This window comes from Urocampus carinirostris, chromosome 15 (assembly GCF_059441175.1).
Source record: "Urocampus carinirostris isolate Australia breed hairy pipefish chromosome 15, RoL_Ucar_1.0, whole genome shotgun sequence".
Taxonomy (NCBI): Eukaryota; Metazoa; Chordata; class Actinopteri; order Syngnathiformes; family Syngnathidae; genus Urocampus; species Urocampus carinirostris.
The window spans coordinates 34101678-34117260 of NC_142363.1; the positions used below are offsets into that span (position 1 = coordinate 34101678).

General features: G+C 38.2%; 1 protein-coding gene across 5 annotated transcripts in view; it reads left to right on the forward strand.

The window, feature by feature from the left end:
• meis2a (Meis homeobox 2a) overlaps nt 1-15583 on the forward strand; it is a 165272-nt gene that overhangs the window by 75127 nt on the left and 74562 nt on the right. For 2 of the 5 annotated variants that reach the window (XM_088355160.1, XM_088355162.1), the window contains exon 8: nt 84-247. In XM_088355160.1, the coding sequence (XP_088211286.1) occupies nt 84-247 (164 nt within the window). The remainder of the gene's footprint in view (nt 1-83; nt 248-15583) is intronic. The other 3 variants (XM_088355161.1, XM_088355165.1, XM_088355164.1) reach the window with 2 other exon arrangements.

The window sequence follows — 15583 nt, forward strand, 5'->3', positions numbered from 1 at the left end:
ACTGGATCTCCTATGATGATTTTGCTGGTGTGCCCGTCTTGACGAGAGGACGCCGCGGAACGGCATTTTTATGTCTCACGCAGGCTTTATTTTGCGCCCAGGAGATGGTTTAGACAACAGTGTGGCATCGCCGGGGACGGGGGACGACGATGACCCTGACAAGGACAAAAAACGACAGAAGAAGAGGGGCATCTTCCCCAAGGTCGCCACCAACATCATGAGGGCGTGGCTCTTTCAGCATCTCACAGTAAGGAACTTTTCTTCTTCGTAGAATGAGGAACCTTTTTCAAGGTTCTGTATAGAAACATTCCATGGACAACAAGATACAGTTGTGTGTCATCCATATAGAGATGGAAACTAATATTATACTTGCGAATTATATCACACAATGGAAGCGTGTAAATGCTGTGAAGAAGGGGACCGATTACTGAGCCCTGTGGAACGCCACAGGTAACACGAAAAGGCTCAGAGGTCCCCTCCTTTCTTCCCACCCAACAACCCTAAACACGTAATATACAGTCACACACAATGGTTAGATAGTGCTATGGAAAATACACACTGTAATAAAAATAGGGTAATATGCAAATGTGGGGGTGGGGTATAATGTCGGCTTTTACTTCCCCGGGATGATAGAAATACAATACAAACAAAATATATAGGGCTGGAGAGGGATGGGTACCACCAGGCTGTACTTACCCTAGACACACCACAGGAAACAGTGCCCCTAAGACCATATTGGTTAAGGGAACCAACCAACCAACCAATCATCCATCCATATTGTATTAGAAATAAAATATGATGGCAAGGCACAGACTAACCAGGTGAGGAAAGGGACCTAATGGAGGGATGAATGCTACTTCAGTATAGGTGCAGGTATTTACACTAGGAGCAGTCAACAAACTGATATAAAAAAAGCAAATCAGACAGATAGGATGCCCCAAGACCGTTAGGACATTTAAAAACTTGTAAAAGCACCTTAAAATCCATCGATTTTAAGACTATTGTGGTAGGATCCCTCCCCCTGGGCCCCCCTAAGCACACGTGCTGCTGAATTTTGTAGTAGTTGCAAGCTGGCAATGTTCCTTTGGGGAAGACCAGAGAGCAGGGCATTCCAATGACCGAACCGAGAGGATGTAAAAGCATGCATCAGCACTCAGTGTTTGCCTGAGAGAGAAATAGGCGGATTTTGGTTATATTATTGAGATGCTAAAACTCAGTTTTAGTTCTATATTTGATATGTCCAATAAATTGGAAAATAACGCCCGGATTTTTAAAGCAACCTGAAGGTCCAAAGTCTTGTAAAGGTTTCTCTCTCTGACTTTCAGGACCAATGACTAAGACCTCTGTTTAGTCCTGGTTGAGCTGTAGGAAGTTCTCTGCCATCCAGGACTCAATATATAAAATGTACTTTAAAAGGGTACATAGAGAACTTGTGTCATCAGGAGACACGACAATGTAGAGCTTAACTTTGAAAATTGACTCTGAGTCTACTGATGATATTCTCAATGGGAAGCATATACAGATTAAAACGTAGTGGGCCTAAGATTGACCTTTGGGGAACTTCACATTTAACCTGATGGGTTCTTGGAGAACATACATACTGAGACATTTTGGTCCGTGAGATAGGAATAAAAGCGGTTCAGAAGAGTTGAAGAAATGCCCACCAGGTTTCCGAGTCTAAGCAAAGGCAGCTGTTGCCCATTTGTCGCCATTGGGTGGGGGGAAGAGGAGAGGATGGGTGATGCTCACCTGTCAGCCACCTGTCACTCGCTGACCCGGTCAATCTAATCACTCTGGCTTGTTTACCGAGCTGTTTTTGGCATTCCGCTCAGCTTCTTGCCGGAAGACGAGAAAGTCTGAAATGTCTTTTTCTGTTTTTTTTTACAATACTGTACATCTCAAAAATATTTTTTTTAATTTTGAATATATTATAATAATGAATAAGAAATATGTTTCTCTTCGAGTGTTACAATAATGATCTAAATTGAGAAAAACAATGAATAAATAGAGAATGTAATTGTGAGTTTGTACTAATCAAATACAAATAATAATAAAACCAATAATATAAACAAAATACATAAAATACAAACCAGGTTAACAAATTAATGCAGCAAAATGAAAAAAAAATGATTAAAAATAAATACAAATTAATAAATGAACTAAATCAAATAATTCAAGACAAACAAAAAAAATATTAAAAAATCAAGAAATAAATAATTGAAAACATTTAATTTTAGAAAAAAATGTATTAATAAAATAAACAGATAAAATGATAATGAATGAATAAATTATTCAAATACTTGCAAGATAATAAATACAATAAATAAAACAAATAACGTCATAAAAAGTATACAATAATTTTATAAAAAATGCAAAAAAATATTAAAACATCAATAAATAACATAAAATTAATACAATAAAAATGAGCAAATTTATTGAAAAATTGCAAAATAATAATAGAAATTGATTCAATAAAAAAATATCAAATACATGAAAATGTTGAATATGACAATAAATCAATGAAATCGATATAATAAATAGAATAAACTGTTAAAAATACAAATAAATGGATAAATCAAAAGAGAAAATTGCATAATAGTAAATGAAATAAATAAAATAAAAATTAATGAATTAAAAAAAATAAAAAAACTGCAAAATATATAAAGAAAATCAAACCAAAGGAATGCCATACTTACATCGCCCATTTTGCTATACGTAACAAGAAATACATATTAAATATATAACTATTTACTTGCCACCATAAATGATGACCAAAATGTAACAATAATAAATGCTTGATTATGAAAATAATTTCCTAACTCATTAAATATATGTATTTTCTGATATTACATGATTTCAATTATCTATTTCTTAATTTTTTTTATTTTTTTTTTATTGTTTGGCAATTTTTTTTCTATTTTTTGTGTTTTTTTTGTATTATTTGATTTAGTTCATTTATTACTTCATATTTATTTTTAATCCTTTTTTTTTATCTTGCTGCATTAATTTTTTTATGCGGTTTTTATTTTCCTTCTTTCTCTTGATACATTATTACATGATTTCATGCAAATAATATGAAGACGAAACAATGCCCATCACCCACAAACAACCCTAGATTCTATTTCTATTTTAACTCCAATCATAATAAATAGAAAAAGCAGGAAAAATGTCATAGATATTAGACCAATAATGATGCCACTTGTCAGTCTATTTATAAGCGTAGAGGGGATCATTTCCGTGACCCCCCTCTCTGGTCCCCCTCTTGTCCTATGTCAGTACATTATTAAGAACATCAGGCCTTATTGATTTTGCCACTCGGATCCCATTACCACGGCAGCAGCACGCGACACTCGAGCCGGGCGGTGGGGCAACTTGTACTCATCTATAGCCCCCCCTCGGATGCCCCCTCCTCAAAAACTGTAAAAAAAAACGGCAAACATTGATTAATCATAAAGGGGGCGGGACTCTTTTTTAATAATCAGAGGGGCTTTAATCACTTTTATCTATTCAAAATCCGGGAGCTTATTGCTTATTATTCCGGCGCTCATTATCAAAATGGCTTCGGCAGATGTTCGGCGCTAGCTTAGCAAATAGCGCTTGGACCGTCCTTCGTTTTGGTTTTATTTTGAAAGGGCTTCACGTTTTTTCACTCATTTACTGCAAGGGGACTGTTATACACGTCTTTTTTACACATTGAGTTTTGATAAGCATTAAAAAAACTATTCACTTTTATTATTCTTTTTCATGCTTTAAACAAGGCAACAAAATTTGAACATTAAATGTGATTAAAATACACTAAATAATGAGCTTAAAGGGGTTAATAATATATTGTATCTTCCCCAATGGCCATTTCTTATAGTATTAGTACTTCGTTTGTATTTGTGCTTTTTAGTATCCAATTTTGAACTTTTACGCATATTTTTGACTCGTAGCTGACTCAAGTAGTCAGGAAACCAGCAGAGGTGAAAGGAAGAAAACACAAAAATTCTAAATGAATAAATCATTTCAAAAATCACAAAATTATTGGCTTAGAGTGAGATAAAGAGTATATTATCTGTCAGTGAGGCGAGATAAGGAAAAAAATGTTGATTTTTGTAATTTTTTTTGACCAGAACTTTTTAATCTGTGGCCATTTGTTGTGGCATTATTGCTTCCTTTTTTATTGATATATTTGTATTTGAATAATATATTATTTGTCAGTGAGATGAGTTAATTGTTGAAACATTTTCAACTGTAACAATTTCTTATATATATATATATATATATATATATATATATATATATATATACTGTATCTCCAGTGCGCTAAGAACTTTGCCATTTTCATTGTTTAATATCTCGTGCAGTGGAAATGTTTAAATCTAAGCTTAAAACACACTTCTATTCTATTGCATATGAAAAATCTATATTTTATGTTGATAATATGTATAATTTGCCCTCATGTAGGTTTTAGATCAGGGGATGGTGTCACAATAGTATGTAGTTTGCAATATTCCTTGATCCATGTAGCCCTTTGAGACTCTTTGTGATTAAGGGCGTCCCAAATAGACATGACTTGACTTGACTTGAGGTTTTTGAGTTTTCCCTTGCCATCATGTAGGTTTTAGATCAGGGAATGGTGTCATAATAGTCTGTTGTTTGCAATAGTCCTTGATCCATGTAGCCCTTTGAGACTCTTTGTGATTAAGGGCGTCCCAAATAGACATGACTTGACTTGACTTGAGGTTTTTGAGTTTTTCCTTGCCCTCATGTCGGTTTTAGATTAGGGGATGGTGTCACAATAGTATGTAGTTTGCAATAGTCCTTGATCCGTGTAGCCCTTTGAGACGCTTTGTGATTAAGGGCGTCCCAAATAGACATGACTTGACTTGAGGTTTTTGAGTTTTCCCTTGCCCTCATGTTGGTTTAGATCAGGGCATGGTGTCATAATAGTCTGTAGTTTGCAATAATCTGTGGTCTGTGCAGCCCTTTGAACTCTTTGAGATTGAGGGCGTCACAAATAAACATAACTTGACTTAACTATATATATATATATATATATATATATATATATATATATATATATATATATATATATATATATATATATATATATATATATATATATATATATATATATATATATATATATATATATATATGTGTATTTTCCACACTTGATCAACATTAGTGGTTGAGATCGGTGTGGGGGGGGGGTCAAATATAGGGGTTGGGGGTGGTGCTTTCAAAGGATTTGAAAGCAAGACGACAATGGCTGGACGTTGAGAACATATGTAGGGGACCCCCCCTGTCCCCTTCAGAGCCAGTCGGCTCCTTTTCCCTCCTCGGCCCCTGGCTTGATGAATGCCGCTACGGGGCCATTCAGGGGCCAAAGTCCCTCGGAATTCAACGCCGTTCGCTTAACAAATTGGAAAGAAAAAGCGAGTGGGGGGGGGGGGGGGGTCGAAGTGGGAGAGTTTATGAGGTGGGGGGATAATTCAATTAGCGCTATTGCTAGGCGGAGAAATAAAGGCAGGTTAAAAAGGAGGGATTATTATTTGTACAAGACAAGCCCGCGCTTTGCACAAAGGGACAAATCGAGATTGGAGAGAACGGCTACAAAAAAAAAAGAAGGAAAAATAAAGAGAAGGGCGTGGCTGAGTTGGAAATGTGTGCTTTGAATGCATAGGATTTGCATAAGCTTGCATTCACGGCAATACATTCATCCTTTATTGAGTTCTCAGAAGGTTTTTACTTGGAAAACTTTGAAAAATAAGCTTTAATTCAATAATTTTGTGTATTTTCGTTATTATATTTTCATGTATTGATTAATTGATACATTCAAGCTGAAACGTATTCAGTTGAATATTTAAAATATATATTCAATTAAAAATGAAACCAATAGATACGGGAAGAAAGGAAGGACAGATGGAAGGGAGGATGGGGGGATGGAAGAAAGGAATGAAGGAAGGAAGGAAGGGATGAGGGGTGGAAGGACAGAAGTGAGGAAGGAAAAAAGAAGGAAGAGATGAAGCAAGAAAGATAGGATAGAAGAAAGGAAGGGAATACAGAAGGAAGGATCAAGTAAGGAAGAAAGAAGGGAAGGAAGATCGGCATAAATAAAGGAAGGGAGGGAGGGAGGAAAGAAGTAAGGAACAGAGGGGTGGAAGGAGGGGAGGAAGGAAGGGAGGGAGGGAGGGAGGACGTCGGAAGGAAGGAAGGAAGGGAGGTAAGGAGGAGGTTGGATGGAAGGAAGGAAGGAAGGAAGGGAGGGGGGTTGACATTGGAAGGAAGGAAGGAAGGGAGGGAAGGAGGAGGTTGGATGGAAGGAAGGAAGGAAGAAAGGAAGGAAGGAAGGAAGGAAGGAAGGAAGGGAGGAAAGGATCAGGGGTATAGGGGTGGAAGGAAGGGAGGGAGGAAGGAAGCGAGGAAAGAAAAAAGAAGGAAGAAATGTAGCAAGAAAGATAGGAGAGAAGAAAGTAAGGGAAAATGGAAGGGAGGATCAAGTAAGGAAGAAAGAAGGGAAGGAAGGAATATAGGAATAAATGAAGGAAGGGAGGCAGGGAGGAAAGAAGGAAAGACGTAATTGAAGAAGGAAGGACAGAAGTGAGGAAGGAAGAAAGAAGGACGAAATGTTGCCAGAAAGATAGGCTAGAAGAAAGGAAGGGAATAAGGAAGGGGGGTTCAAGTAAGGAAGAAAGAAGGGAAGTGAGGGAGGGAGGTTAGGAAATGAAGGAAGGAAGAAAGGAAAGAAGAAATAAATAAAGAAAGGAAGGAAGGAACGACAGAAGTGAGGAAGGAAGAAGGAAAAAATAGAGGCAGAAAGATAGGATAGAAGAAAGGAAGGGATTAAGGAAGGGAAAAATCAAGTCAAGAAGAAAGAAGAGAAGGGAGATAGGAATAAATAAGGGAAGGGAGGGAGAAAAAAAAGGGAGGAAGGAATAAGTAAGCAAGGGCGAAGTGAAAAAAGGAAGGAGGGAAATAAGGAAAGAACAAAAATAAACTTGGGTTTTTCACCTCTTCCAAACCGTGCCTTTGACACCTTTCCTCATCATTGGCAATGTATGTGGTGAGAATGCTACTTTTTAATTCATACTACGCACTTTTAGGTTTGTACTTCGGAAAACATAGTAGCAGAGCCTGTGAGGAGTTGAGTGCATTGTGCTGCAAATATCATTAGACAATAAATCCTTCAAACGTAGTATTAGTCTCCATGACAACAGGGTGTCATCGCCAGGTCGAACCCTCCTACGGGAGCCCGTCCCTGAATAGATGCGAATAAAAGAGGCGGCTGGGGTCATTCGCCAGACATGGGCCGGGCCCAGGACCCTAGGACCGCAGGACCAGGACCCCAGGCCCTGGACCCTAGACCCCAGCAATTGATATCTGTGCCCTGGGATAATGGTTGGAAAACGTAGAACAGAATTTCAATGTCACCGAAACATATCAAAGACACAATGAGGTGAAATATCAATTACAATGAGAACAAATATCACAGCGTTAATGCGCTAAAGAATATTGGTGGGAAATGAAATGAAAATGTATATTGTTTAATAAATTCAATAATAAATTAAATAAAAAAAATAAAAATAAAAATAAAAAATAAAAAAATAAAAAAATAAAAAAATTAAATTAAATTAAAATTACATTTTCTTATTTTAAATTGACTTAACAGAATGTACTGTAGATAGATTGATGGATAGATGGATAGAAAAATAGATGGATAGCGATAGATATTGATCGATATCTATCAATATATCGTAGATAATGATTTATCGATAAGCAGATCCAACGATATATACCTTAGATATAGACCGACAGACGAACAAACGAATGGACGGACAGATGGATGTATGGATGGATGGATGGATGGATGGAGAGATAGATGGATGGAAGGTGATATATGTATGTCTATAAATGGATAGCAAAAGATAGCGATAAATATCAATAGATAGATAGATAAATAGATAGATAGATAGATAGATAAATAGATAGATAGATAGATAGATAGATAGATAGATAGATAGATAGATGGATATCCAGATAGATAGATAGATAGATAGATAGATAGATAGATAGATAGATAGATAGATAGATAGATAGATAGATAGATAGATAGATAGATAGATAGATAGATAGATAGATATCCAGATGTCCAGATAGATAGATAGATGTCCAGATAGCTAGATATCCAGATGGATAGATAGATAAATAGATATCCAGATAGATAGATAGATGTCCAGATGGATGGATGGATGGATGGAGAGAGAGAGAGAGAGAGAGAGAGAGAGAGAGAGAGAGAGAGAGAGAAAGAGAGAGAGATACCACTAGCTCAGGGTTCTCCAACATGGTGGCCACGGGCACCAAAGTTCTCCCTAAAGACAGCTGAGGTGCCCGCAGACCTGTTCTTAAAAAAGCTCCCCAGTTCTGGATCATTGTGATTTTCTATGAAAATTGCAAGTTGTGGCTGTACAAATTCTGGGATGAGGCTTTTTTGGCGCAACCAAAACCTAAACCATAGTATTTCTATCGCCTTGAATTGGGATACTACACACAACCTGGTGTGTGTGATATAGTCATCCTGTCAAATGAAGGATGCTTGGTATGTGACAAAGAAGACTGTCAGATTAATTTGGGATATTAATCTTTGGCTGATATGAGAGTCAAGGAAGATGCAGGTTTGATATCAACAGGAGGGCCCCCAGTAACCGCGGGGAGAAAAACGGACCCACTCCTTTGCAAGACTCCCCTTTCTCACCGTGGCCCAGTGACCTGAATGTTTTTATTTGGAAGAAGTCAAGCAGTTGTAAAAACATACCAAGATGACTTTCCTGTATCCTTCAAAATAAAGACTGAAAGTGTGCATATATTTTAAACAGAATCATATAAAAGAGTAGAAAAATAGAGAATAAGTAATAAAAATAGTATGAACTCAAGTACATTCCATCAGAGCCATTTGTGACGTGAATAATAGAGATAATAGAGAAAATTACAAATAACTAGATTTAATATACCTTACAAAGACAAGGGACTAGCAAGGAACCAAGGGGAAGGAATACTTTTTCTAGTGGTTGACTGTGTCTATTTAACCTTACTTCTGAAAATTAACCCAGTAATAACATAGTAACAACATAGTAATAACACAATACGTTATTTTAGAAATATATATCAACCCAGGTGCCCTTTACGCTAATAACTAAAAAAAGCTAGCTCTTTGGCTAAAAAAGGTTGGAGACCCCTGCCCTACACGTTATTGTCTTTGGGCCAAGCCTGACAGATCAATCCCAGTCAACGAGGAGAGAGGCCTTCATCAAGCGTCTCAAGTTTTGTAGGCGGGTCAGCCTTTGGCCCGGACGTTTTTGTGGGGTGGGGGACTTTTGGGGGGCTCGCGATGGGGACGGGGAAATGCTGTTAAGCTGCTAAGCCAGGTGGATTGCTCCCTTGGGCTCTCCGGCTAGCTCTTTCAGGAAAAGAGCTCTGGAGTTGTTGCTAAACCCCAAATATATTTTTGTGATTGTTAAAATGAATAATCATTATTTTGGTGAAAAAAATTGGAGAATCAAATATTTGAGATACAGTATAAAAAGATACATTCAACGAATGAATAAATCAATATTTACTTCATAAAGAGTGAATAATGATGTTCCCCTGGCAGATCGCCTTGCTCATTTAAAGTACTGCATTTTCTAGGCTCTAACGCGCCTGCCTGCCCACCTACCTACCTACCTACAGACCTACCTGAATGACTACTACCTAACTACCATACCAATTTACATACCTGACTACCTAACTACCGACTTACCTACCTACCTACCTGCCTAGTCAAGTCAAGTCGTGTTTATTTGTGACGCCCTTAATCACAAATAAACACGACCACAGATTATTGCAAACTACAGACTATTGATTACCTACCTACCGACCTACCTGACTACCTGCCTACCTAGCTACCTGCCTATCTGACAATCTACCTACCTACCTACTTTCCAACCCGATTACCTACCTACCTTCCTGACTACCTACATACCTACCTACCTTCCTAACTACCTGACTACCTACCTGACTGACTGACTGATGCCCTATCTACCTACCATCCTAACTACCTGACTACCTACCTTTCTGACTGACCGACTCCCTAACTACCTACCTTCCTGACTGACTACCTACCTGACTGACAGACTACCTACCCACCTACCTACCTACCTGACTGAATAAGTAGAGCAGGGGTCTCCAACTTTTTTCAAGCTGAAAGCTGCTTTTTACCTGACTACCTACCTACCTGACTGACTGACTACCTACCTGACTGACTGACCACCTACCTGACTGACTGACTACCTACCAACTGTACCTACCTACCTATCTACCGACCTGACTGAATAAGTAGAGCAGGGGTCTCTAACCTTTTTCAAGCTGAAAGCTACTTTTTACCTGACTGCCTACCTACCTGACTGACTGACTACCTACCTGACTGACTGACTACCTACCTACTGTACCTACCTACCTACCTACCTACCTACCTACCTACCTACCTACCTGACTGAATAAGTAGAGCAGGGGTCTCCAACTTATTTCAAGCTGAAAGCTACTTTTTACCTGACTGCCTACCTGACTGACTGACCACCTACCTGACTGACTGACTACCTACCTACTGTACCTACCTACCTACCTGACTGAATAAGTAGAGCAGGGGTCTCCAACTTATTTCAAGCTTAAAGCTACTTTTTACCTGACTACCTACCTACCTGACTGACTGACTACCTACCTGACTGACTGACCACCTACCTGACTGACTGACTACCTACCAACTGTACCTACCTACCTATCTACCGACCTACCTACCTACCTACCTGACTGAATAAGTAGAGCAGGGGTCTCTAACCTTTTTCAAGCTGAAAGCTACTTTTTACCTGACTACCTATCTACCTGACTAACTGACGACCTACCTGACTTACTGACTACCTACCTACAGTACATACCTACCTACCTGACTGACTGACTACCCACCTACCTACCGACCTGACTGAATAAGTAGAGCAGGGGTCTCTAACCTTTTTCAAGCTGAAAGCTACTTTTTACCTGACTGCCTACCTACCTGACTGACTGACTACCTACCTGACTGACTGACTACCTACCTACTGTACCTACCTACCTACCTACCTACCTACCTACCTACCTACCTGACTGAATAAGTAGAGCAGGGGTCTCCAACTTATTTCAAGCTGAAAGCTACTTTTTACCTGACTGACTGACTGACTACCTACCTACTGTACCTACCTACCTACCTACCTACCTACCCACCTGACTGAATAAGTAGAGCAGGGGTCTCTAACCTTTTTCAAGCTGAAAGCTACTTTTTACCTGACTACCTATCTACCTGACTAACTGACGACCTACCTGACTTACTGACTACCTACCTACAGTACATACCTACCTACCTTCCTGACTGACTACCTACCTGACTGACTGACTACTTACCTACCTACCTACATACCTACCTACTGCAACTACCTACCTACCTACTGTACCTACCGACCTACCAATCTACATACCTAACTACCTGTCTGATTAAGTAGAGCAGTAGTCTCAGACCTTTTTCAAGGTGTGAGCTACTTTTTGTTACTCTGCATTTCTAAAATAACATTTTTATGTTATTACTAGGTTAATTATTGGAAGTAGGGTTAATTAGACTCAGTCAATCGAGAAACTAATAATTTTACAGAAAAATATCAACTAAAAAGAACAATGGTATCAAGTAGAAAAATGTGAAAAAATAGAGCAAAAACACACAGCAAGGGTCTTTCAAAATAAAGTTAAATACATTCTGGGTTACTTTTCGTTTTTGCATGTATTTAATTATTATGTGAATGAAAAAAATGGAGCTTCGGAAAATAAAAGTAATAACTAAGATTAGATTGGATCATAAAGTAAGTAGTGTAATGAGGCAAATCTGCCACTAGACAAAAAGTGTATGTATGTATAGGAACATATAAATCACAGGTGTCAAACAGGCGGCCCGCGGGCCACATCAGGCCCGCTAAGGGATTTAATCCGGCCCGCCAGACAACACTCAGAGAAGCGCAAGAGAAAAACAAGCTACAGGTTGAAATATGTCCACTTGATTTTGCCAAAGCCAGGTGCCTCGAACAAAGACACTGTACTTGTATTTATTTCTCTCTCTCACACTCTCTCTCTCTCTTTTCCACCCTTTTTTTTCCACTCTCTGTCTCTGTCTCTTTCACTCTTTATGTCATTCTCTCTCTCTCTCTCTCTCTCTCTCTCTCTCTTTCTTTTCCACCCCTTTTTTTCCCCACTCTCTGTCTCTGTCTCTTTCACTCTCTATGTCACTCACTCTCTCTCTCTCTCTCTCTCTCTCTCCCTCTCTCTCTTTCTTTTCCACCCCTTTTCTCCCACTCTGTCTCTGTCTCTTTCACTCTCCGTGTCTCTCTTTTTCTCTTCATTTGTTGCTCTTTGTCTCTTTAACTTCTTTTCCTCTAACTTCCTTTTTTCCTTTCTTTTCTCTTTCTCTTTTCCCACCCTTCGCGCTTTCCTTTCTCTTTTCTCTCCTTCTGTCTTCCTATTTCTCTTTGGATTTCTTTACTCCTCTCCCTTTCTTTTCCCCCTCTCTCACGACTTTTTATCTTCTGTTTCTCACGCTCTCTCCCTCTCTCTCTTTTTGTTTCTTTGTACCGCCCTTTCTCTTTTTACCTCCCTCTTTCTCTTATTTCTTTATCTCTCTTTTTCTTTCTCTTGAATCTACTAGTCCGGCCCCCGAGAGACTGTTTGTTTTATCGTGTGGCCCCCGAGTTCAAATGACTTTGACTCCCCTGATATAAATGTTCTTGTATTTGCTAAGCCCTCCTTTTTGCAAGCCAAAGACGTTTTACTTTGAAAGGCTTCATGTAGCGCGAGCAACGTTTCACTCGTTGTGGCACATCTGCAAACACTTGGAAACTAGAAAAAAAAAAAAAACATTCCCCAAACTATCTACCACTTTCCTCGCAGTCCGTCCTCTAAAAGTCGACTATTTGACTTTTGCAATCCTTTACAAAGAAGAAGCGGGGAGCCTCTTTTAGCGATCGGGCCCCGAGCAGGGGCGGGGCCCTAAAGGTCACGGAGGTGGAGGTCACGAGGTGGCCCCCACACTAATCCGTCATGTGCCGCTTTGCCCAAAAGTCACCTCCACGGTCACCGCGGCAACCGAAATCACCGTCCAGGTCCCGGTGACCACGAGACCCCAGAAAGGACAATCCCTCGGGGGCGGGGCTTGGATAAAGACGCTTTCGGGGGCGGGGCTTCGGCTATTGTTTGACGGGCGCTCGGCGGCCATCTGCTCTTTCGACACCGCCGTCGTCGTGGTAATAAGCCCGAGTGTACTTCGGTGACCGTACGACCTTCCGGCTTTGCCGTCTAATCCAGATCTGTCATAGTAGCACTTCAAAGCCTGCTAAGCTAACGCTAAAGTATGAAGCTTTGTGCATATCTGCCCGATTTTTTTTCTTCTTCATCTGGATGAGTAACATATGTTTTGTGTACGTGGATTTGGAATTCTATAATTCCCTCCCCCTTCCCCTTAAAAGGGCATCCCAAATCTCCTTATTGACTTCCCCTCACTTTCGGTCCATTTTCACTAATGAAGAAACAAGAATGGGATCTTATCTCTGGAACTTGTAGGTAGCTTTATTTATCTAAATTTAATAAGTAAACAAAAATAATCAATTAAAAAAAAATAAGTACAATGAACAATATTATCAAGTAGAAAAATACTGGAAAAATATATTGAAAAAAAAAAGAAAAAGAAGGATTAACAATTAAATAAATGCCCAGATACCGCCAAAATTAGCGCCAATATAAAGTACTGAATGAGAAAAAACAATGGACAAAAAATGACACTTTTTAATAAAAGGAAAATTGTAAATTAAATAAATCCAAGGATAATATAGAAACTAAGAAATGTAATACTTAAAATAGGCCAGAAAATCTCTTTCAGTTATGAGCTTTATCAGAAAATCCTATGTATTTTTTTTTCAATTTTCATTTGATAAATAGCCCTGCGATTGGCTGGCAACCAGTTCAGGGTGTCCCTTGCCCACTGCCCGGAGATGGCTGGGATGGGCTCCAGCCCCCCCGCGACCCTAATGAGGATAAGCGGTACGGCTAATGAGATGAGATGAGATTTGATAAATAAACTAACATAGTCAAATGAGAAATATAAATGAGTAAAACGAGCGAGGTTATCAAGTAGAGAAATATCATAAAATAAGGATAAACAATGTAGTTTAAAATTAAAAAAATTGAGCAGTATTATAAAATATAGAATAACAAAAAAAACTACAAATAAATATATTTAGTAAAATAAAAATAATTTAGGAAAGAAAAACGGGCTCAACATTGAAAAATACTAAGTAAAACCAGCAATATTATCAAGTAATCCCTTCTCAAGGTTTCTTCATTTTCCTCATGTTGAGGTTTTTGAGTTTTTCCTTGCCCTCATGTTGGTTCCAGATCAGGGGATGGTGTCATAATAGTCTGAAATAATAGTCTGTGCAATAACCTGTGCAGCCCTTTGAGACGCTTTGTGATTAAGGGCTATACAAATAAAAATGACTTGACTTGACCAGAACTTGACTAAGAAATGTAGCAAAAAAAAATAGCAAAATGAAAAAAAAAAAACGGGAAAAATAATTGAAAATTAGGACTGATACAAATATGGTATGTATTAAAATGAGCAATATGATAAAGTAGAGGAAGAGGAAAAAAAATATATATACATATAATGGGTTTTTTTTTCGCAATGTGCTAAGCCCTTCCCCTTCCCCATAAGAGACAATCCCAAATCTCCTTATTGACTTCCCCTTGCTCTCGCTTCAGTTCCCCTAATAAAGTCACAAAACGATCCCTTTCCTAAGGGAATTTTCTGCAGCTCAGAAGGAAAGAAATGAAAAATAAATACAGAGTTCCGCCTCTTGTGGGGACGTACGCTCCACTGAGAATAAAGCCACGTTTTCCAGCTAGCGGTCAAGTTTGGTTCACCGCTTTGCAACGAGAGATTTGAATTTTCGGTTGTTGTTTTTTCTTAAACGCGGTGAGCGGCTTGCGAGAGTGGCATCTGCCCCTTAAAACGTTTGTCCGTGCCAGAAATACGACAAAGTATGCGGTTTACCGTACACATGAAACCCTGCTCATGGTTTGTTTACCTTGGGTAATTTTTTCGAGGAATAATTCCATTATACTATTCCATTTAATTGCATTGAATTATATTGGATTGATTCCACGCATTTATTTATTTTTTTAACTGATTTTATTAATGCCATTGCGTTTCATTTTTATATTATGTTTATTTCATTTATTTTATTGTAATTGTTTTTTTCCATCTTTTATTTTAGACTATTTTACTTATTTCATTTTTACATGTATTTTGTTTTATTTATTTGTATTTTTGAATTAATATTTTAGATTTGTTTATTTTGTTTTGTTGTATTTCATCACATATTTACTCTACATTTATTTTTTGTTATTATTTTAATCTATTTCATTGTATTTCACTCTTATTTTGTATTCTATTTATTTTTTATGTTTTTATCTTAATGTGATTTTTTTCTTTTTAAAT